Source organism: Triturus cristatus, chromosome 2_1, assembly GCF_964204655.1.
Source record: "Triturus cristatus chromosome 2_1, aTriCri1.1, whole genome shotgun sequence".
In the NCBI taxonomy this organism is placed as follows: Eukaryota; Metazoa; Chordata; class Amphibia; order Caudata; family Salamandridae; genus Triturus; species Triturus cristatus.
The window spans coordinates 566,392,862-566,418,554 of NC_140581.1; the positions used below are offsets into that span (position 1 = coordinate 566,392,862).

Sequence of the window (25,693 nt, forward strand, 5' to 3'; positions counted from 1 at the left end):
CACTGCATATGCCAGAGAAAATGGAAATTGTTTCCAATTGACATATAAATCTTTAACAAGCAAAAAACGAACTGAACAACGACCAATTTCTTTAACTTCATCAATCTGATCAAATTAAATTTTTAAAAATTCAATTCCTTCTTTTTTCTGATAATTCACAAAATCCACCATTTTGGCCATTGCACCATTAACTAAACCTTTCTCTACATCCAAATTACGCCTTAAAATTACCTGACAGTTTACACACACATATAGTGTATTTTCCAAATCAGCAGTTTTAGATATTTTTTTTTCTAAATAATCTAGTTTTGATCTCAACTTACCTGTTAAAATAATAGTGATTCCTTCATGTAGTAATTTATCGAGGGCTTCCATTTCGACAATTTCTTCATTTTCCAATTTTAATAATTCTTCGTTGAATATTGAACACTCACGCAGTGTTGGCATTAAGCAAATCACTGACTTATTTTTAGCAATTTCCACGTACACTTTTGCAGCAACTGCATTTTCATTTGGAAAGACATTGCAAAGTAATCGACTCTCCAAAGCTTCTTTCCCTTTTTTTGAAAGAATTCCAATTCTTATATCTTGATGAATACTTCCATATTCAGCATCATTTGCCTGTCGCATATTTGTTGTCAGTTCTTTGTATTCAAAATTACTCCAAATGTTCACATTACCAACACTGCCAAGAGACTTTCTGGTATCTTCATGGGCAAGTGTTTTACATACCAGTTGTCCTTTTACCGGTGTCAGTTGCAGTAGATCTCCAAAAACTATGACGTGTTTTCCTCCAAATAACATGTCATACTCTGTTTTAAGAATTTGCTGCATTCTTAAATGCACAAAGGCAAGCATCAGGTTTGAAACCATGCTCACCTCATCAATAATGAGAAGTTTAATTTTCTTCAGGACTCTTGGAACTTCACAACAAGCTTCTCCAGATAGCTTGTGGTATTCCAATTTGTTTTCATGCTCTACTGGCAGCATTAGTAAACGATGTGAAGTAATTCCTTTAATGTTATGTGCTGCCAACCCAGTTGGAGCAGTGACAACACAAGACAAATGCGACTCAGTTTTTTTTTGCAGATAACTTGTAATTACTTTAATTAAGAAACTCTTTCCTGTTCCAGCTTGACCACTCACATACATTCGGATAGGTTGAAATGATGTACATGAGCAGTCTTTCTTTTCATGAAGTTATCCATGGTCAATCTGCTCTTTCACTTGTTGATATATTTGTTTCTGTTCAACATTTAGTTGCTCTTCCAAGTTTCCTAACTGTATTGCATCTTCTTGTGCTTGATACATTGCTGTTTCCACCTCATTCATGGCAATCGCTGCTTCAATTTCAACAATTGGTTGTCCAAGTGGATCTTGTCAGCAGTGTCGCAACTCAGTTTTCTGTGATTAATTAAATTTCCTTTCCTTTGTTTCACCAGACATCCTTCAGAACCAATCACTCCATATTTTCCATCGTTGAAGTTCTCTGTAATATTCTGTTTAAAAGTGTAGTTTTGCAACACTTCATAGAGACACATGTTCTCAAGATGATGACTTCTCTTTGGATGGTATGTGTCCAACATATTGGTTTTCAAAATATCTGTACTTGCAGGGTCATTTTCTGCTAAATATTCAATTTCTTGAACAGATTTCAGTACCCGATTTCGCATTCCTGCAAGACCTAGACTCACCCAAATGATTCTTCTACTTTTGGAATATAGACTTGCAGATGAGAACCGATCTGAACATTCATATGCTCCAATTTCACGATGCGATAACATTTTCAAACTGAAACTGTATCATTTCTTACTTAGACTCTTCTCGTGAGAAATCTCTTCCCACATTTCTTTCAATTCAGTCTTTTCTGATTTAGTATTGTAAGACGTTACATATCGAGCAACAGCAATAGAATTGTCCGCAACATACTGAATATCCATGTTAGCGTTCCACATGGATAAAATAACTGGGTTGTATTCATTTATGTATTTCGATTCTTCGCTTCTTCTTAAGTTGTAGGTGTTTTTCGGAGACTTTCTTGTGATGGTATGTCGAACAGCTGACATGAAACTGTTCACTCTTCCTTTGGCTAATACAGGACGTGGAAATCCAAAACGACATCTGGTATAGAACTTATCCTTTGACTTGTACTTTCGTCGACAGTATTTTCCACACCTATGGCTTTGAAATCGTAAGACTTGTTCTTTTAAGTTTTTGTCTTCTCTGCTATTTGGTACAGCACATGTAGCATAATCTTCAATGAAAGACAAAATACTTTCATCTGAATCTGTTCCAAATTTGGGGGCATCCTTGACCCATAGCAACATATGTATGTGAGGAGCACCTCTTGCTTGATACTCCTTTCTCCAAAACAAATCCACAACTTCTCCAAGAGGAGGATTCTTTTTATTGCAGATGAAAGACATCATAGCTTCAAATCTATGATTGAAATATCTGCATACAATGACAGGATCCAAAGAGCACAATTCTCCAGGTGTCTTGTATTCAATATTATTTATATTGGAATTTGCCTGTCGAAGAAATTCAAGTAAATCATCCCAAGCATACTCAGCACAGCTTAGTGTAACAAACCATGTAGGAGTTCCCAAGTTCCGTAGCATGCATTTCAGTTCTCCATGTCGACGGTACCAATATTCATTAGTCCCACTCTGACATGCCATCAGATTAATCAACTGAGATTCTAAATGATCATCTCTCTGATGCACTTTATCCATAAAATCCTTTGCAGTTACATTTTGCAGATGCATTCCAGTTTTTAAAATGTGATTTACTGCATATGAAAGTCCAGACAAGTCACTTTCAAACAGAAGATGAAACATATAAGGGATACATTGTCGAAATCTTGGATCTTCTGCATATAATCTTGCTGTCCGATATTCAGATGCAGGAATCTGCACAGGACGTTCATCATATCGTCCACCTTTTCCTGTTGGAAACAACTGTGGGAAACAACGAGCTTCCAAACTCTCTTCCCATACACCCATGGGACTTCCTGTTGCATTTTTCATTTGAAACAACTCAATTGTATTCCCCATCACCTCTTTGGAATGAAGTGGATGTACACTGTAATGTTCATAGATCTCTTCACATCTGGACATGTCCACTTTTTCAACTTGTCCACTTAATGTTTCACTATCTTCTGCTAAATCTATTTCTTCTTCTCCAACAAACACATTTCTATAGTACTCATTATTTTTTATCAGATACAATGACGCCTTTTGCACTTTTCTAACATCCACTAACTCTTGCCAGATTTTCTTATTCTTAGTAGGAACACCATTAACTAGAATGACTAGTGGCTCATTTTCTGCATGATCTACACCAATAGTTTCAACATTTTTCCTTAAATCTAATGGCAAATACACAACTCTTCCTTTCAATCCTCTTTGCAACTCTGATGGAGGTAATTTACTTGTTTTGGGCTCCATGTGAACAGTAGCCTGAAAAGGGTGAACAAATTGTATCAGAATAGTCTTGTACGTATTTAAATCTATCAGCTCTGGAGGAATAGCAACCAACTCTAGATTATTATGAACAGCTCTAGCAGGTATTTTATTCTCATCTAATTTATTATAACAATATTTGCAAATACACTGCTCACATCCCAAATCAAAACAATCCTCTACCAACAAATAAGTTGCAAATTCCATCCACTTATCATTATTTTCTATTTCACTTTTAAAATACAGATGGACACCCCTAGTCTGATTTTTATAGTGACTTCGCCGACAACAAATACAAGAAACATTTGGTTTTTCACCTGAAATTACCTTAAACTTTGTCATTTCATCCTCAAATTTTTCTGTAATTACAGGTTCTACATTGTCTTCAACATTTTGTTCTACTAATGTGTCAGTTTCTTCACTCTCTTGATGAGGCCCAAAGTAACAAAACTCAATATTCTCACAGACCTGCTTCACATCTGAAACTGACCCATGCAAAAGAGCACTGTTCAACTCACTTAACTTTAGTGATGGACTTTTTGCATAATACAACCTTCTCACTAACTTCCGCATTTGAGTATGATGTACTGCCAACATTCTGAAATGGTGAAAAACACTTTCACAAACTTTCCTAGAAAGACAAGCCAGAGAATGACCTTGCAAACCAGTATTTTTTCTCACTCTGCAAGGGTCTAGTCCTTGCAACAGCTTAATCTTTTGTTTTACACTTTTTTTAGTATAGACTCGCAAAAAACTACATAATTTTTCAATAGATTCCTGTCGTACACTACAAACACTACTGCAATCCCAAGTGTACACAGGGTTTTTAGCACGTCTCCCTAAAACTTCATCAGCTATCACTTCTTCTGCATTTCTTTCAACCATTTTCTCTTTCTCCATTGGACAACCATCACTAACCTCATAACCTCTACCACTGGTGTCAAATGCATACAATAATTTTTCACTTAGTGAATAACTCTCTTCATTAAAAAAGGCTCTGAACTAGAACTGTGTTTCCATTCTCCCAAAAAAACATCACAAACATTTTTTTTAGTAATAACTCTTTTCCTCCTACTTTTGGCCTTCATTTCATATATTGATTTATCTAGTGATCGAATTCTGTTCAACACTAAAATAAACAGTTTCCTTTTTACTTCAAAAGCCTTTTCCACAATGCTTTCAATATGCTTCTTCTTTTTATAAAATAAAGCTCTCTTTTTATATTTCTTTACATCTTTCAGCAAATTATGCACTACTCTCTTGTAAAATATTTTTTTGCGTAATTCCTTATACTGATTTTGTCTTCTTTTACCATACTTTATCTCCTTTGACTGAACATTTGCTTTTTTACTTTTCCTCTTATTTTGATTTTTTTTCTTACTCAAAAAATTATTGGAAGTTGCAGCATTCTCTACATTCTGTTTGCTCCTACAAACATTTTTAATAAATTGCTTCGTGATCTTACCAGAAGATTTTTTCCTTTTAGCCACATTATCTTTTTCATTCAATACTTGTGGTTGATGTTTCTTCAAATAATCCTCCTGTCTCTGTTCTTTTCTTTTTCTTTTTTTTTCTGGCATACTTTCTCGATTTTAACGTTGAAAAACAGTATCTGCAAAAAAGAGTCACAAATAAATGTATATTAATAACTTTCAAATTTACAATATTCCATTACTGTACAAACACATTTTATATAAAAACTGACTAAAAAACTATAGCCCTGAACCACAAGTGTGACGATGATTAAAACACTACATACATAATGCATACTACTTTGAAGCAGTTCATGCCCTAAAGCCTACCTCACAAAAAGACTACATGCTAACGAACTGAATGCTTACAGTACTAAAAAGAGACACACTGGGTGAGTAACAGGGTGTTTGCTAGAAGTGTATGAATACTAACTGGGGAATTGAAGCTGCTAAAGACAACTGTGTAGCTGATTAGAGAACTGATTGCATACTGGATAGGCATTTAAAGCAGTCCATGTGCTAAGGCCTGGCTCACTGCATGAGTACTTGGGTACTGACTGAATGATTAGACTACAGCAAGGATAGTGCCTGGGTGAATTTATAAGTGGTAGGCTTTTGGCGCAGGGAATGGATTAGTACTTGGTACTGAATGGCTCACTAGAAGAGTGCAAAGGAAGTGACAGGATGTTTGCTGGACTGTATGGATACTCACTAGGGAATTGAAACTGTGAAAGACAAGTGTCTAGGTGGTTAGAAGACTGCATGCACAGTGCATAGGGGTTTGAAGAAGTCCATGTGCTAAGGCCTAGCTCAGTGCATGAATACTTAGGCAGTGACTGAATCATTAGAGTACTGGAAAGAGAGTGTCTTGGTGAATTTATAAGTGTTTGGGTTTTGGCACAGTGAATGGATTAGTACATGTTCCTGAATGGGTCACTAGAGGACTGCAAAGCGAGTGATAGGGTGTTTCCTGGAAGTGTATGGAAACTGTCTAGAAAATTGAAGGTGAGAAAAACAACTGTGTAGGTGGTTAGAGAACTACATGCATACTGCATGGACATTTGAAGCAATCTATTTGGTAATGAATGGTTCACAACATAAGTACTTAGAAACTGACTAAATCATCAGACTACTTCTAGGACAGTGCCTGGGTAAAAATATTAAATTTTCAGTTCTGGGGCAGTAAAGACAATACTACATGGTACTGTACTTTAGTGTCAAAGCATGACTCATTTTATCAGTGCATAAGCAAAGACTGGCTTCTAATGCTACTAAAACTTGACAACATGACAGGTTTCAAAACAGTTTTCTGTCAGCAAATACACAATGTTACCAAATGCTTCTCTCACAGTGGTTCCCAAATGCACACAGACTCACAGTGTGATTCTAGACAAGCACCACTATCCCTAGGAGTTTACCAAAACTCATTCACTACAGTGAAAGTGGTAAGGGAACTGCACACAATCTACATATTTCACGACTACACTTTAGTGTCAATTATTGACTCATTTAATCAACACATAAGCAAAGACTGGCTTTTAATGCTACTAAAACTTGACAACATGACAGGTTTCAAAACAGTTTTCTGTCAGCAAATGCACGATGTGCCAAATGTTTCTCTGATAGTGGTTCCCAAATGCACACAGACTCACAGTGTGATTCTAGACAAGCACCACTATCCCTAGGAGTTTACCAAAACTCATTCACTACAGTGGAAGTGATAAGGGAACTGCACACAATCTACATATTTCACGACTATACTTTAGTGTCAATGCCTGACTCATTTAATCAACACATAAGCAAAGACTGGCTTCTAATGCTACTAAAACTTGACAACATGACAGGTTTCAAAACAGTTTTCTGTCAGCACATACACGATGTTACCAAATGCTTCTCTCACAATCCTTACCCAAATGCACACACACTCACAGTGTGATTTTAGACAAGCAACACTATCCTAGCACTTTACCAAAACTCATTCACTACTGTGGGAAGGGTAAGGGGACTGCACACAATCTACATATTTAAGTACAGCACATCAGTGTCAAGGGATGACTCATTTAATCAACATATAAGCAAAGACTGGCTTCTAATGCTACTAAAACTTCACAACATGACAGATTTCAAAACAGTTTTCTGTCAGCAAAAGCACGATGTTATCAAACGCTTCTCTGACAGTGGTTCCCAAATGCACACAGACTCACAGTGTGATTCTAGACAAGCACCACTATCCCTAGGAGTTTACCAAAACTCATTCACTACAGTGGAAGAGGTAAGGGAACTGCACACAATCTACACATTTCACGACTGCACTTTAGTGTCAATGCCTGACTCATTTAATCAAAGCATAAGCAAAAATGCCTTCTAATGCTACTAAAACTTGACAACATGACAAGTTTTAAAACAGTTTTCTGTCAGCAAATACACGATGTTACCAAATGCTTCTTTCACAGTGTTTCCCAAATGCACTAAGACTCACAGTGTGATTCTAGACAAGCACCAGTATTCCTATGAGTTTACCGAAACTCATTCACTACACTGGAAGTGATGAGGGAACTGCACACAATTTACATATTTCACGACTACACTTTAGTGTCAATGACTGACTCATTTAATCAACACATAAGCAAAAACTGGCTTGTAATACTACTAAAACTTGACAACATGACAGGTTTCAAAACAGTTATCTGTCAGCAAATGCACGATGTTACCAAACGCTTCTCCTCAGTGGTTCCCAAATGCACACAGGCTCTCTGTGTGATTCTAGACAAACAACACTATCCCTTACACTATACCAAAACACATTTCTTCATCTACAAGAAGTACTACATTTTGCTACAGAAACATAACTCATTTCACAAATTCATAAACAATAAATGGTTTTTAAATTTACCAAAATATAAGAACTGCATAGTTATCTGTCTACAAACACATGAAAAACACAAATCCTTAACACAAAATGGTTTCTACATGCACACACACTGTCAATAAGATTGTAGAGAAAAAACAATACTCCCTACGCTTTAGCAGAAAAAATACATTAGTCTGATTAACATAAGAATAGTCTACATACATCCCCTCACAATTAAATAACTCACCTTTCAAGATGTTTTGTAGATTAAGAAGTATATCAGTCACACACCAGATATCAGTCACACACCAGATTTTCTTATACAGAATCTCTGCACTGTGCACCTGTCAGCAAAACCAAAGAATGGCAAAGTTTCCCTCTCATTTTCCACACATATACATGTAAACATCAAATCACATTCCTTCCCACATAAATTCAAAAGCAAACACACATTTCTATTGGTTAAACATTTCAACCCTTTCCAAATTACTTAAACTTCAACCCTTCCCCCAATCTGCCTTCTGCCCGTTACCATAGAAACAGGTCATGGAACACTGTACTGAGCACACAGGTCACAAGTTCAGCACACACAATGTTGCTAATCAAAACAGCAAGTGTGCTTGACTTCTCAACATATCAGCTTATCATGTCTAATGTTCCTTACAATCTGTTTTTGTTAACCAATAAGAATCAAGCGTTTAAAAAACAGAAATATGCACCCTACCTTTCAGTGTAGAAGGTTGTCAAACAACCAATGATTTCTTGTCTTTTTTCAAAATTGCATCTTAGCCACCATTTTAGAAACATCTTACTTTCCAAACTGCCATTTCATTTACAGAGACCATCTGAGTGCATCCAGACCTCCTTACAAGATGCTTACAGTGTGGATTGTGGGACACAGCTACATTTTCTGGAGCCAAAGGTATGCAGAAAACAAAGACATTCACAAAGACCTAGGTTTGCCAAATGTAGACATTAAATGGATTGGACAGAGAGGGTTAAAGTGGCACCAATTGATGCCATTGGTGAAATCCTTCATGCAAATCCAACACCCTGACCTCATAATAGTGCACTGTGGTGGCAATGACCTAGGCACTTTGACTGGGGTAGGCCTGGAAATGCTTATGAAGGACACCTTTGCACAACTGATTTCACTTTTCCCTAAAACTGCCTTTGTGTATTCTAACATATGCCAAAGGCAGAAATGGAACTGGTCCGATCATTTTTGTCCACAGATTGAGAAAACATGTGAATAAATCTGTTTCTGCTTTTCTCCGAGACTACAGAATGGGGTCCATTAACAATAACAATCTGCGCTTTCATATGCAAGATATGTATAGGAGAGATGGAGTACACTTTACTGATGAAGGAAACAGTGTCTTCCTCAACAACTTTAGACTCTGTATAGGTACTTACTTATAAGTACCAAAAACTCTCAATGAACACAACAGCTCTTTTTAGGGCCACTCAAGAACAAAACACTTAAGCTTAATCTTTATCTCCCAACAATTTCATTTTTTTTCCTTGGATCCGCGAACCCACCGCGAGAGAATCCGTGCATCCAACGCGATAGCATGCGCGCACCGTGCGCGCATTTTGACGCCTTTTTTTTTAAAAGGGGGGCCCCAGGGGGTCCTTCTGGGACCCCCTAAGCACCTCTAGAGGGTCAGAGTATTTCCACTCTGCCCCCTTTATATGTTTTACGCACTTGTTCCCCTTGCTTCTTCAGCCTCGCTTCTACCGAGGCAGAAAATGGCCGCCAACAGTTCCTGGTTTCGAATGTAGACAGACGCTCGACAGCCAATTAGCATTCAGCGCGCGATTGGGAGGATGCGTGCTCTGTTCGGGGAGGGTTCGCTTACAGTGTGGGTACGGTCCGCGGATCCTCCGCGGCCATAGATATCACTAACTTTTTTACCCTAATTTTCTCAGGAACTACTGAACAGATTCACACCAAATATGCAAAAGGCACGAGTCCGAACTGAGGACTACCTCTTTGCCAAATTTGGTGTCATTCCGTTCAGCGGTTCGGGCTGTAGCTGCGACAACAGATCCTATGGGAAATTGCATGGGGAAAACGCGTTTTGGGACCCCCCATTTTTTTCGGCCCCCGCTTGACGAATCACCACGAAACTTTCAGGGTAGGAGCAGAGCGGAGCTGGCCAAAAGTTTTGAGAATTTCGCGAAGATTCGTCAATCGGCGCCAAAGAAATACCCAATAGAATGTTGCGGATTTCCTATGGAAAATAGGTCCTAACTATAACTATCTACTGGCGACCGCCAGTAGATAATATATGTAATCAATAACAATATTTATTTAACACTATATTCATTTTTATATTTTAGATGACCTATTATGCAAATATAGATATATATATATGTATGTAACGAAGCCGCCCTGCAGGGATGGAGGCTCTCATGCTCGGAGGTTTTCAGTGGATTAAAGACGGGAGCATGACCCGCTGGCTTTTGCGCCAAAAGAGGATTTTCCCTGACTCTGGAGTGCGGAGGTGAGAAAGGGACACGAGAGGTGGGGAATCCCTCTCCTCTGGACTTTCTGGACAATGTGCAAAGTACATGACAGCAGCTTCAAAGGCTCGGCTTGAAAATCACTATGTTTTACTGTGCCAGGCAGTTTTGAAAGTACGAGTGGTTCTTACATTTTGGAGGTATTACCTTCGTGAATGCACTGACATGAATTTATAAACAGTCAACTGCAATGTTTTGGACATAATTATGTTTTATTTCAAGACGCACTGCAGTGGACAATGAGTATTTTGTAATTACAGTGCATTCTGGGACATGAATTCCTTTGAACTACTGGAGTCACATGACAGCCTGAAACTAACATAACAGCACGTAGTCCCCTTACAGGCAAGCAGCCTCACCTGTGATCAAGGCTCACTTGGAGCTGAAACGCGTAAGGGAAAAGACCTGAAAACATGCTGCATGTCAGGGGCGGCTGGTGCATAGGGGCGAATGGGGCGTTGCCTCACCAGCCTCCGGACGCGTTGCCCCACCAGCCTCCGGACGAGGATCGGGGTCGGAGGAAGACAATAGAGACACCTTGAAACTGAAAGGAGACTGGTGGTCTGAGGCTGCGTCACTCTGGTAGCAGTGCAGCACGGCCGCGTACAAACACACACCCTGCGCATGACGTGTGGTGGACGTCGTTCGACTTCAATATCGCCCAAGTCACGCATGTGCTGAGTGTGTCTGTGAGGCAGTGGTGAGGGCAAGCAGGTGCTACCTGAAGCAGCTGGTTTTCCAGGACTTCAGTCGGATTTTCGGCTCGCCCGGATCTCTGACGTAGTCACGTAGCTCAGAACATTCTTCTAGTTCTAGGATCCCGCCTCCTACCCTGACTGGATGACGTTGATACAGAGTCACCCTATGACAAGAGGCGGGATTTCAAGTACTGCTTCCTGTGCTGAGTTCGCGTTTCCCTCCCTCCTTGAACCAGCTTCAACCCGGTCCGAGAGAAACCCTGTGATCAAGCTGAAAAAAGTGAGTACTTGATTGAACCCTCAGTGCTGTGCTGGTTCTAGTTCTGGCTTCTGTTATTGTGTGTGGCTTGCCAATAGTCCCGATATAGTGAAGGACATGCTGAAATTTGTAATGCAGAGGTGATCGGGGGACAGTCTATATGTACGTTTTACATCTATAGAATGTGCACCGATCAACCCTGCAATACAAATTAAATGTATCACTAATAGTGATACATTTAATTTGTATTGCAGGGTTGATCGGTGCACATTTCTATATGTACGTTTTACATCTATAGAATGTGCACCGATCAACCCTGCAATACAAATTAAATGTATCACTAATAGTGATACATTTAATTTGTATTACAGGGTTGATCGGTGCACATTCTATAGATGTAAAACGTACATATAGACTGTCCCCCGATCACCTCTGCATTACAAATTTCAGCATGTCCTTTAACTGCTAGAGCTCCCTACTGTATGACCGGAGAAGAAGGTTCCAGTCTCGGCGTCGACTCAACATCCTGTGATTCTGGGCAAATCACTTAATCTCCCTGTGCCTAAAAAATGAATGTGGCCTTGTGCAATGTGACTGGTGCTCATGTAACGCCTCCAATACCTTCGGGTCGAGTTCACACTATATCATTTTTGTTTCCTGCCCCCATCGGAGGGTGGCTGATGAGATAAGTGACCCTGGCTCTCCTCTTCACCCCCTGCCTTTGTTCCCCGCTGCCCTCGGCTCAGTCCCGGCACCCCGACTCTGAGGGTAGGTTTGTGCTGTTTATATTTTAATTCTGGATGTGAGGAAACTCGATTATTACTTTCCGGAATGGTGTAAAAAATCATTGAGAATACTGCTCATGAGAAGAATTTATTATTGCATTCTCGCACAGCTTGAAATGTGGAATGTTTGGAAATATTTGCGGTTTTGTGGCCATGTCATATAATGTCATTTTGGATCGTATGAAGCAGGGATGTCCCGAGTTTCTCTTCACAAGAGCTTGAATTTAGCCATAATTTCAGGATAACCAAAGAATATGTAAATTATACAATTTAGATAACTTTATGCATGATTGTCATATGTGTATTTAATAAAATCTGATATGAACCCAACCTTCATGGACCAACATTGGACATCACTGCCAGAAAGGGAACTGTGGTGGAGCTAGTCTGGTAACATTGGCCCCTTTTAATATACATTGGCTATGAGCATGTGCGTTGTCGGACTCTCTCTCGTCGTGGTGATGCCTGGGGAGGCCATTGGGCCACGTACAGGCCTTCAGACTCTATGTTAACTAGATTTTCATTTCTGTGAGGAGGTTGTTTTCGATGCTATGAATGAATTCACATATGTCCAGAAAGCAACCAGCAGCTACTTGTAAAGTGTTCATTAGCTTTCACACTCATTTGTTTTTCGGTATATAGTTCTCTGATGAAACAGTGTGCATCTTTGAGTACAGTGCAGCGAAGGGTGAGTGATGTCTGCGTGCGTGCAGGTTGAGCAGTGTGCCTGTGTGAGTCCAGGGTGAGTTTGAGTTATGTGGATGGGTGAATGCAGGCTTAGTGAACCCCCGGTAGGTTGTTCTGGCTTGCTCGCTACGCTCGCTCGCCACAGTGCAGTATTTACGCACACCACTTTCAAATGTCACCAGCCGCTACTGCTGCATGTGAATTTGGAAATAAAGCACTGTTGTTCCAGAATTGGGCTTCGACATTCTGTTGTTGTTTTAATGACAGGCTGCTCCATGCCTTTTGTAACGAAGCCACCCTGCAGGGTTGGAGGCTCCCATGCTTGGAGGTTTTCAGAGGATTAAAGACGGGAGCATGACCCGCTCGCTTCTGCGCCAAAAGAGGATTTTCCCTGACACCGGAGTGCGGAGGTAAGAAAGGGACATGAGAGGTGGGGAATCCCTCTCCTCTCGACTTTCTGGACAATGTGCAAAGTACAAGACAGCTGCTTCAAAGGTTCGGCTTGAAAATCACTACGTTTTACTGTGCCAGGCAGTTTTGAAAGTGCGAGTGGTTCTTACATTTTGGAGGTATTACGTTCGTGAATGCACTGACATGAATTTATAAACAGTCAACTGCAATGTTTTGGACACAATTATGTTTTATTTCAAGACGCACTGCAGTGGACAATAAGTATTTCGTAATTACAGTGCATTCTGGGACATGTATTCCTTTGAACCACTGGAGTCACGTGACAGCCTGAAACTTACATAACAGCACGTAGTCCCCTTACAGACAAGCAGCCTCACCTGTGATCAAGGCTCACTTGGAGCCGAAACACGTAAGGGAAAAGACCTGAAAACATGCTGCATGTGAATTTGGAAATAAAGCACTGTTGTTCCAGAATTGGGCTTCGACATTCTGTTGTTGTTTTAATGACAGGCTGCTCCATGCCTGTTGTAACGAAGCCGCCCTGCAGGGTTGGAGGCTCCCATGCTCGGAGGTTTTCAGTGGATTAAAGACGTATTTGTACTAGTACATTTAAAAACTTATGAAAATTAAAATAATGTAAAGTAAATGTTTGGGATAATTATGTTAAACCATATATATATTTCTATACACACACACACACATATATATATATACATGCATGTTTGATAAAACCATAAAAATATAAAAAGTAAATAAGAAATATATTTTTTAATCTAGACAATAAATCAAACATTAAAAAAATACCATGAACGCGAGGATACATTTAAAAATAAAAACAAATAATGTAAAATATAAACAAATAAAACAATTCATACTATGAACTCTATTTAACCAACAGTATGACAACTATTGGAGTCTCGGAATATTAAATATACTATTCCCACTCTAGTTTACGCAACGGTAGGGAAAGTGTTGGATATTGGAGAGGTAAAAATTACTGTTACCACTCCAAGGAACACAACAGTAGGGAAAGTATTGAACTTCACAGGGGTTAAATTTACTATTCTCTCTCCATACAGGGCAACAGTAGGGAAAGTATTGGATTTCAAAGAAGTAACATTTATTATTCTCAGTCCAGTCTGTGCAACACTAGGGAAAGCGTTGGATTTCAAAGGGGTGATGTTTAGTATTCCTCCTCCAGTCAGCAACAATGGGGAAAGCGTTGGACTTTGGAGAACTTTGGAGGGGTAAATTTACTATTCCCACTCCAGACAGCACATCAGTAGGGAAAGTTTTGGATTTTGGTGGGGTAAAGGGTATTATTCTCACTCCAGTCAGTGCAACAGTAGGGAAAGGGTTATACTCTGGAGGAGTATAATTTACGATTCCCACTCCAGTCTGTGCAACAGTAGGGAAAGTGGTGGACTAAAGGGATGAGATTTACTATTTCCCACACAAAACATCGCAACAGTAGGGAAAGTGTTGACTTGCAAAGAGATTAATTTTACTGGTCCTACTGCAGTCTACACGAGTAGGGAAAGTACTTCACTTGAACATTTATGTTCCGACATGCGCTTTTGTATAAATGATTCCAAATGTGTCTTACACCACCAACTGGGCATATTGTGCAGACTGTATTATGTTTATTGTAGAAAGTGCTAATATAACATATTTTTTTTAAGTACTTCACTTGAAACACATTACATATATAAGTTACATCATCAATGAAGAAAAACAATAAACATGTATACATGTAATGAAAAATAAAAAACTGTTTTCAATTTACATAATTACTATTCAATAAAAATATAAGTTATCAATTCATACATAATTGTTATTCAATTATTAATTATTTACCTTCCCACCCTATACCCCTACAAACCTAGCAGCCACACCTAAAATATAACTTAAAAAATAAGTATTTCATAATTGACGTATCTAAAACCAATTAAATAATGAATTTATAAATAATTGTTAATTATCAATTAACTTCCCATGCTATACCCCTAACCTAGCAGCCTGTAACTAAAATATTATTAATATAAATCAGTATTTCAAATGTTATGAAATTAAAAACTAATTAAACCCTTAACTGAAACTGATTGATAAATTAATAATTTGTTTTTACTTCATTAACTTACCAACCTAAACCCCTAAGAACCTAACAGCCCTGAAATCATGTAACAAAAATAAATCAATATTACATAATTTACATAATAAAAATTAATCTTATAACTATATACATTTTATTATATAATTCATAATTATTATTAACTAATTAACTGCCAGTGCTCAACATTGGGCTTGAAAAATGAGCCTTTGTCCTTATGCATGGTTAGCCTGCTAGTTGTAACCTTTTGGAGGGTGGTTTTGAGGTCTCCAGCAGGGTGGTTAAATAGATGAGAATATCATCACTTATTTTGAGGAGTCCTTCCAGCCCCAATAGTGTTTCTCGGATTGTATTCTGAAACACCTTGGCGGCCAAAGCGATCCTAAAATTCAGTCTCTTGTATTTTCTGAGCCCGAGATGCGTTGAGAATGTCATAATGTAGCAACTGTCCAGGTGGAGTACCAGTTGGTGATATCCTGCATTCAAATCGAGCTTCAAAAACCACCTTGTACTGTTCAAACCTGCTATGATATCCATTATTAAGGTGATGTGCCGTTCTCGGTAGATAGCCCTTTTCGGAAGCCTCATGTCTATACAGGGACACATTTCCCTCGGCTGCTTGGTTTTCTCGTTTATGACCAGGGGTGAGAATCACGGTGTGGGCCCTGAGATCTTTTCGATGACGTCCATGCATTCCAGTTCGTCTGGCTCCACTACAACCTGGTCTCGCAGGTGGAATGGTATTCTTTGGTGTCTGCGCTCAGTTGCTTGGATTGTCTTATCAATGTGTGTAGTTTGACTGTTGCTCCTTTCTGACAACCTAGCCCTTGGAACAGCTCGGGAATTAGTCAAGGAGGTGAACCACCTGCAGGTCATGGGCCTGTTGCACGCCAAATATGTGTGCACTGCCACCAGAAATTTTTCCAAGGGGTGTGGTCCCATCCTACATTTTCTGCATAAGGTTTCCGAGTCCTTCCAGAGCTTCCCCTTGTGAAGCGGAGGTTTAGTGCAAACCTTGTCCACTGTTTCTGTTTTGATGGCTGGCATTTTGGTGCTGTAGGATGGTCCTTCCCGTTGGTTTAGTGCCACTTCCATTTCCTCATCCCTTCCACTGGATAAGTCATACGTATAGGCAAGAATGAGCATGTCTTCTTGTTGGATGCTAGGTTGTCTGAGGATAAGTCTTCTTAGGTTAGCCTACCTGCACCCCTGTATGAGCTATGCCCTGACCTCTTTTTGCGGGTTGTGGTCTGTACAGGTGGTCACCAGAGCCGGAAGGCAGGAGTAAAAATTGTCCATTGACTCTCCCTCTCGGACTTGGCGCAATTTGAAATGTTCAAAATCGGTGTTTAGTTGGGGGCCAAAGTGTGCATTGAGGGCAGTTATCGGGGCATCATAGAGGTGCTGGAACAGTTTGTATATTTCCTCACCAACAAAAAGCAGCAGAGGTGACCTCTTTACTGCATTATCCCGTTCCCTGGTAGCTCTGAAGTAGTTCTCAAGCCACCCCACCCAGATCTTCCACCTGGGCCAGCGGTATCCCGGTCTGCCAGTTCACTGAATAGTGCCAGAGCCCCCACAGCTGAACGAGTACTCAAGCCCAGACCTGCAGGTGTCACATTGTGTCCTGGACCAGCGCCTTGGGGATCTGCAGCCTGTGCATCATCCGCTGCCACAGGTGTGGTAAACAGATATGGTGGGGGCCTGGCAGCTCTGGATATATGCGTCCCTGCGCTCCAGTACTTTGTGTTGAGCTCCTGTCTTAGCAGACAGCGGTGTCGCTGATGTATGGGCTCAGTGAAGGTATTCCCCTTCCAGGAGGCACTGTGTGGAGAAGCACCGTGAGGGTCTTCCCCCTCTAGATGGAGCTGTAGCTGACGGTCTTCCCTCAGAGGGTGCTGTGTAAAGGAGTGTGGTGAGGGTCTACCCACTCTAAGTGACGCTTCGTGGAGGAGTGCGGTGAGGGCCTTCCCCCCCATGGGTGGCGCTTCACTGTATGGTAGGAGTCGGCAGAGGCACCATGGATCGCTCACCGTGTGCTTAGCAGGCTTCCAGGCAGCTCCCCTGCCTTGTGTACTGGGTTTGGTGCGGCTGCTACCGCCGGGGTTAGAAGGAGCGTGGTTGTGCACCTTGGCAGCCCTGCTGGTGTGTCCAGGCGCAGCGGGTTGTAACTAGCAGTCTGCCCTTGTCCCAGTGTGCTGATGGGGACATCTGGTGAGGGTGAGCTGAAGTGCAGGTCAAAGTATGCACAGCACCCGCAGTGAGTCAGGCGGATAATGAAAGTAGCGTTCAGGACTGACCACAAACGGTCTATTCTCATTTATTTAACACCTCGGACGGCACGCCTGGCCAAGGTAGTACGTGCTGACAGCAGGATGTGTTGTAGCATCCAGGTAGCTCTGTACACTTATGTCACTTAAATCCAGGCAAGGGCAGCAGCCATCAATCACTCTAAGGGTAGTGTTTGGTGCACTCATCACAGTCTACCAAGACTGCATTACTGTGAGACAGGCCTAGGTTATGACACGCACGCATAATCTGTGTTATGACCAAAAATCATTACCTGGGGTCCCGAAATCCATGCAGCTGGGGCACTCAAGCTAGGGGTGCATGTAAATCCCCCTGTAACGGTCTTACTGACTCCACCGATACGAGTGGTTTCTTTTCTTTTGGAGACAGTCTCGAAGTACATTATGTATTTTAGTCAACGTGCGTTAAGGCCCGAATAATAGCTCAGTAATGCACATGCTCTACAGCTAATTTTCTGCAAATCACGATTGCAATCATGGAGGGCCCCATCAATGACTGATCCTGCCAACGGGTCATTCAGCGCAGTTTAGTTTAATTGTAAACAACCACATTTGGTTCACAGCAGTGCATAGAAGAGTGACACAACGATACGCACATACCCAGTTTTTAATGTGTTTTTTGCTTCAGTATAGCAGGATTTATATGTGTGCATTTTATCTAGATAAAAGCATTTAAAAAATGGCCCTGCCCTGTCCATTGGAAGCAAACAGCTATTTGTGACCTCCGCGGTCACTGGATGTCTCCATGGAAGACAAGCGCGCGCCCCGGGCAGAGCCCATCTGATAGCCCGGGTCGTAAGGTGACACGGCTGAAGCAGGTATGCCAGGGAAGAGATCCAGATAGAGTTTCACATACACACAAGTGCAGATGACTCTCATCCTCATTGGAGGAGCGACGGGTCCAGGCGTCCTACCGGTACGAGGTCCCTCAGCTGTCCGGGAAGAGAACAGCTGAGAAGTAGTGCTGGCTGTGGTCCTCGCTGACAGCAGACGGAGGGAGCCTTTCTCCAACTGAGGCCAGGACCCGGTGCGTCGAGTCTGCATTTGAGGAGCAGAGCCGATTAGTGCGTGGGGGCGGGGCAGGAGTCACCGGTGAATAGGGAATCCGGGGGCTGCCTTGGATGTCACAAGACAAACAGAGCCGCAGCCAGCCCCAGACGCCTGGGTAGTTCTTAGGGGCTCGTCTTCTACGCATGTGTGCCCGGGCTGAAGAAAGGAGTGCTATGTGCGCGCGGCAGTCTCGAGAGGGCAGAGACCGCGGAACTGCGCGTGCAGAGGCTCCTCACTGCGAGGCGGGGAGCTGCTAACATTCGGCAGACTCCCGAGTGGACCAGGGCTGGAGCCGCATGTCCGTCGGCCACCATGCCCGCTGCACTGCGTTTGGAGCCGGGGAGCCCAGAGGGCTTTGTGGGCAGAAGTAAGTGTGTTACAACTTACTCTTACTTTCTCACGTTTGAATCAGCAGGTGCTTTTTTCAGTATGCGTGTGCTTGCAGCAATGTCAGGGAGCAAAAGGCTCGAGCTGGTCAAAATCTCATTTGAATGCCTGAAAAATAACCTGTTTTTGATAGCTCATCGTGCGTATCCTTAGTTCTACTTCTTGCAGTTTTAAAGGGCGAGTGAGTACCTGCACTTTTCATCAGACGTCCAATCCTTATAATACGGGAATTCTGGCATTTCTAGTCAGTAAACAGATACTTTGGGATAGTGAGTGCCTACACTTCTATATTTCCATTTTAAGCACTTGGTGATTTATTCTTTGACATCCAATTTTTACTTCTATGTGGCAATAAACACTGACCATAAAGGCGGGTTGGACAGAGGATATTGTTGAAATACAAAGAGCTGAAAACGGGTGCGTTTCTGAGAGTCCGACTGGAGCTACATTTACCAAAGTCATTTTTTGACTTCTATATTATTTTCAAAACGGCGTTTGAGATGACATATTTTATTTACTGTTTATGTCGGCGCTCAGCCTTGCAATCTAGGCGGTTGGCGCTTAATTTTGACAGGTTTTGAATGTCCCTAATGGGCTTTGTAAAGCTCTTTGCATCCATCGGAGCCTCCCGCCGCGCCTGTGGGTCAGTGCGCTATGACTGACTGCTGTTTCAGCACCAACCGCAATGCAATGTTGTCAAAAGGAACAGCAATAGCCCGCTTGGTTCCTGTGTAATTGTGCTGGTTTAATCTACCAGTTGCGGTCAGAATGTGTTTTTTTGTTTCTATGTTAAATTCGCGCCTCGGTCGCCATAGTAAGTTGTTCAGTGTCCTGTCCACCACAGTTCTAAAAGTTGCACGTTCGTATTCAGGGATTCCCAGAGGGACGGCTCCGTTATCCATGTGTAAGATGTGCGGAAACTGAGTCATGTACCAGCCAGCCCAGGGGGGTTCTGTCAGTGTCCTCTTGTCTGATTACTTTCCACAGAATGATGGCGGGACAAGCTAGGCAGCAGACTGCTCAAACACAGCACAGCATAATACAAAGTCTTAGACCACCGCCAATACCCTCCACAAGACAGAGCACTAGCTAATGTGCTTAAAGAGTACCTGATTACCTCTGGGCGCTGTTCTAGATTCCTAAATATGGGAGGTGTGTTGTAACATTGTCAGCATAAGTGTGGTATATTGCACTGCATCCTGCCCAAGTCCAGGTCTTTGCTGTGTGTTTTTGTGTCATGGTGAGGGTACCAGTGGACTTCATTGTTTGTCATTTCACAGGCATAAATGTCTTTTCGTGAATCGTCATGGAATTCTGGAGGCATGAGGTGTAACAGGTGGTTGCAGCGTTATATAATACTTATAACTATTGCTTTACAATGCGGTACAGCACCTGATATGCTGTCCATAGTATTTACTTCTTCAGTTACTTTATAACACTCTGTGATTCATTATTGTCCTCCATTATAAAAAGAAATTACATTCAAGTGATGTGTTATATTGTATCAGAGTGTGTATGTGATGTTGCCACTTTTATCTAGTGACCCGTCACCAGCCCTATCTCACAAGAAAAGGGCAGATGGATGCGGTATTTAGAAGAAGGTACTGATTCACAAAAGCATTTATGAGTAAGGGAAGTACTACTACAAGAATGCTCTTTTACATACTCAATAAGCCTATGTGAGTTGTTCCCAAAGCGTCAAATTCCCTATGACTAGAAGTGCAAGGAGGGAACATCATTTTCTATTTGTACTAATTGTATATGAGTATTCAGTGAATATTGCCATTTTATTCCCACATTAGATGTTTAGGTGGCCAACTTACAAAAGAGTGTTGGAGTACCTAAAAGAGTACTACACAAGTACCACTTTACCTACTCAAAAATGCTTTTGTAAATAGGCCCCATGGAGTCCATTCAGCCCAATGCAGCTCTTGTGATTGCAGAAGGTCTTTAATATATTATTTTATACAAGTACCATTTGGTTTATTTGAATGCTATTGATTTTTGGTGTCATTGGGCTATATAAACACTCCAAGCATTGTTTGATTGATAAAGGCTTGTTAAAGGAAAAATACAAGGTTAATTGATCAGCATAATTATGCATCGTTGGTTCTCAAATCGGATATCATATGTTTTCAGTTATATAACATCATTTTGAAAGGGCTCTAAAAAAGTCCAAATTACTTCCATTATCTATTGCTTCAATTATTTTTCACCTAATCGGCAAAAGCTTGAGGAATTATCCGTAGATGAAAGTAGAATGTGTATACTCAGTACATTTGCAGACATGCTTATAGGTTCCTGGGGCATGGGTTGACGGGAGATGGTTGTACTGATGAAGGCAAAGTTTGCTGTATGGAGAGTTACATTCATTCAACAAGAAAGCAGCATGTCAGAGTTTGCACTTTTCCTCAATGTTATCTTACACAGTTTTTCTTCTTTGGGAGTATTGAGATTTGTGCTTTTGGGCGTTGGGGCTTTTTGCTGTTCTCAGATCTATCTGGGCCAACCCAGAACTGAAAAAGATGACACGAAAGATAGTTCTGAGGCCTGCCTTTGTGATACTCTCTTAACTAGAAGGTTATGGAGTCTTTGCCTAGTCAAACGTACACACCATGTTAGCCCTTCTTTAAGGATTCTGCTAAGAATGTTGTCTGCCAGTTATGTAGGAAACATACATCTCTCTGATGACAGAAACTGCCTGCATTGTTGCTGCTCTGTATGACATCCTTCTTCATCTTCATACATAGCTGTTCCTTGCACCTTGGATTGCCTTGTGTTGCGTTGTGTTGTGGGCAGCCATCTGAGTTGCAGTACTGTGGTAAGGTGCACTCAGCATGCACCTGGGCCGAGTGTGATGTTCACGCCCTTCCTCTTGCTGCTAGGACACAGCAGCCTAGTAACATCCTCTCTGCCGTCCATCTGCAACGTGATATATTATTCATGTTTATGCTCTCACACCAGCCTCTTAAATGTTGTAATTGCGAAATTTTTCACAAAGTGAAAGAAAATGGTGGTATATACTTTGAAAACAATATCATTAATGAACTTGTCGTCTGAATCCAATGCAGTATGCACATTTTCTATGTGCGTGTTTTTGCAAGTTTTCATCCGTTCAGGTTTTATAAAAAAATATTTCTTAATGTCTAACTCAGCCTGTACAATAGACCATGAAAAAGAAAACAAGAGATGTCAATAAAGCACACCTTTTTTAAAAAGTTATCTGCGATTTCATGAAGTGAAAATATACATCATATAAGTAGCTGGTTGTCTGCGATGGAATTTATTAATTAGCCATGCTTCATTGATTTGTTGGTCAAACATAACCTTACTTATGTTTTTGTGTGTGCAATTGGGAGGCACAGAGTGCAGACAGAGAACCACACCATCCTACAGTATTTGGCGGAAATCCATTTATACATGGTAACAAAATGAGAAGTGCAGCCTTTTGAAAATAACTTGCCGTGGAACAGTTTAGTCAGGTGCTAAAAGGGGATTGTTTTTGGAGTCTGCTGGAATGTTCTGGGGCCTTTGTCTGTTCTTAGCTCCAGCTACAAGTTTTCAAGCATCTGAAGCCCTCAGCCTGGAAGAAGAAGCCTTCCAAGCAGGAGTACTTCATTTCCAATTCTCTTTCATTTTCTATGTTATGTTATATCATGAGCCTTTGTATAGCACGTGTCAAAAATGTGTATGTCTTAGAGGGCTTTTGAAAACTTGGCATTTACTCATCATGATTATAGTTTTTCTCATTCACGGATATCGTGTTGGTCTGGAGTCTGTATTTGTTAGAGAAGAGAAGATCAGACTATTTAGCGAACTTGATGCATGGATGCATGTGCCATGGGAATTTGCTGTTTGATTTGTAGGATAAGGCTGAACTGCTGTGCATTACCACCCTGCATTTCTACAGGTGTAGATCATTTGCCCACCATCTAACAAAAGAACTTTGCTGTGGGTGTGGTGGGCTTCAGGTAGCAGCTTCTGGCGGGGTACAGTTGTGTGAAATGGATGTGCCTTTGGAGGGTCACACCTTTGCAGAATATATGGGCAGGGTGAATGTTGTGTGTATGCTCTTGTATGACACATTTATTCCGTGAGAGAAGCTTGTATAAGTAAAGTAAAAGCTCTTGAGGTTCACTAAATTAATTGCACTGATGAAAACTGTGTGGCACCGGAGGTTGTGTCCGTTGAGGTTTCATCGTGGGGTTGAATTTGGTAGCATTTTGTCTAGATTTTTGCAGGAAGCTTAGTATTGCTGGATTGCTATCTTCAGTTTGTGTATTGTTGGAGAGCAAAGGATGCACATTGTATGCTCTTTGGCCGTCTTCAATTTGTGTGTTGTTGGAGAACAAAGGATGCAAATTATCTACTATATGGCACTGTGGTGGGTGCATGAAAGAGTGGTGTAGATCTCAATAAGTTGTACTGCTGAGTAATTTTTTTCGCTCTCTAGCATAGTGTTCTTTGCTGTCTTCTGACAATTGCTTGCATTTGTTCTATTGATACACAGTGCAAAACTAGCCAGAGGTTCACTGTAGTACTGCATATCATATTACGATCAATCACCCACATGGTCACACGACCAGAACCTATACATCAACTTATAGACGGGTATACTACCTAGTGCTTTCCATTTACACAAATCGAGCGAGATAACAATTGAAAACAAGCATTTGCAATGCAATTGGTCTCGCAATTGTGAGATTTACAGCTTATTGGCATTGTAAATTTGAAAGCGAGCGCTGTGCTGAAATATAAAGTGCAGCAATCATGCATATAAAAGTTATGCACATTGCAGCCTGTGAAGTGTGTGACATGCTAAAAAAAAAAAAAATCATTAACGCGGGCGGCGTGGTAAAATATTAAGCGTGGCGCCCGTGTTGTTAATATGAAAGCAGGTGCCGTGCTGAAGCGTAAAGCGCTGCACCCGAGGGAGGGACGGGGATGAGGGGCTGCAACCTGGGAGAGTTTGAATAAGCTGGAGCTGCGCTGGCGTCATTGTTGACCGTGTGTTTTGCGAGTGTGTTGATTGCTTTACGCGAGTCACGCATAACAAAAGAAATGCGAGCCCAACATTCTTGAACCTGAAGTGTGCCGGTTGAAAAAAGAACAAAGCGTGGCTTAAAACTGCTGTAGTTTAAGAAAAAAAAAATTATGGTGTGAGCAGCATTAAAGGCGCGGACGCCATTGTTGAAGCAAAAAACATAAGATAAGATAAAGCGTGTTGGCGCTGCTTAAAAAAAGCAAGGGGTTGCAGGGGAGCATGTGCTGCGTGCCATAGGAGAAAGTCATTTAAGTAAGTAGTGCTCATAGATTGTATATAAAATATACCGACTAACAACACGTTACGGGGCAGTCCTCCTGGGAGGTTACAAAAGGAGAAGATGAGGTACTAATGAGGGACTACTAAGCCTGTTCACGAATCAAAAGCCACCATTTATAAAGGACAGTAGGAGAAGCCAATTGAAAAGATGGGCGGAAAATGGACGAAGCTTCAAGTCCATACCTGAATACAGCAAATCTCAAAGAGACCGCGCATGCGCTGCCTAGACGAGACCTAAAAACAATCTAAGTTAGTGATATGAGAAGAACGACTGCAATCTTTTCGAAGGCACATGTTTTGCCGTTGCTTCTGAGCTTGGTGACGCCAATTTTATGCAGGAGGACCCTCTAATGCTCTGAACACTACTGGGTTTATTTATAATTTGGTGGCTGGATTATATTCCATCAGAGTGATGGAGTAAATTACTCCGTCGCCCTGGCAGGGTACTGCCTGCCAAATTTAGAAATGTCCTTAAGCCTGATGAACATTTCTACTATTCACAGGAACCTCTGTCAAGGCAGTTCTTGTGAATATATATATATCAGACAAAAGTCATAAAATCAGATTACAAAGCCACCATCAATCTTATCCCAACAATATTAATTAAAAGCAACAAATCAAAAATCAGTTTACAAATTCCTCATTGGACGTAGCTTGACAGCGCTATATAAAAAACAGGCAACCTAAAAACAAGTTAATTCATCAACAAGCATTTGTAAATATATCAAGACTAGTCTGTAGTTAAGTCTCTTCAACAGCGGAATTTAATATCACTTACAGGGATACTTAAAATGACTAGAAAAAATAGTGAAGTGGATAGTGTCCTGTGGTCAGATGCTGTTACAGTGACAAGGGCCTAATGACCTTACATTAAACCAAAGTTCCGGAACTTCAAGTAGCAATTGAAGCAAGTCCACCCTAAATCTAGTCCAATAAAACGATGGTTTGCTTCGGCAACTTGTGAGGTCGAGTTCTCTAGATGGCACTGATTTTAATAACACAAAATCTTGCACTAAGAGCTTCTATAGTTCACAAGTTTCGCTCTGTTGACACATGTCAGAAAATTATTTTTAATCAGATTTTACTATGAGTTCGGGATCGAGAGGCATTAGATTGAGTTTTATGTAATGTACCCTTAGAATGGCATTGGCTTTGTCTAAGCTAAGACAACCTTGCAATGTCACCCTGTTGAGATCCGCTTCCCTCCTAGCCCAAAGTGTTATAAATCTTAGGAGTGGGTATTTATTTGTTTAGATAAAATGATTCTCAAAGCACTATACAGGGGTGTAGTGTGGTGTTCTGTATTTAACTTATCATGCAGAGTGTATTGGTATCCAGTCAATGATGTAAGGGATCTG

The 25,693-nt window shown here is 41.1% G+C and overlaps 1 protein-coding gene across 1 annotated transcript in view; it reads left to right on the forward strand.

Moving 5' to 3' along the window:
• Positions 1-18,830: 18,830 nt before the first annotated feature.
• The window catches only part of ADGRV1 (adhesion G protein-coupled receptor V1), a 1,990,932-nt gene continuing 1,984,069 nt past the window's right edge, over positions 18,831-25,693 (forward strand). The window contains exon 1 of the mRNA XM_085632468.1: positions 18,831-18,992. Coding sequence (XP_085488594.1) covers positions 18,938-18,992 — 55 coding nt within the window. The 5' untranslated portion in view covers positions 18,831-18,937. The remainder of the gene's footprint in view (positions 18,993-25,693) is intronic.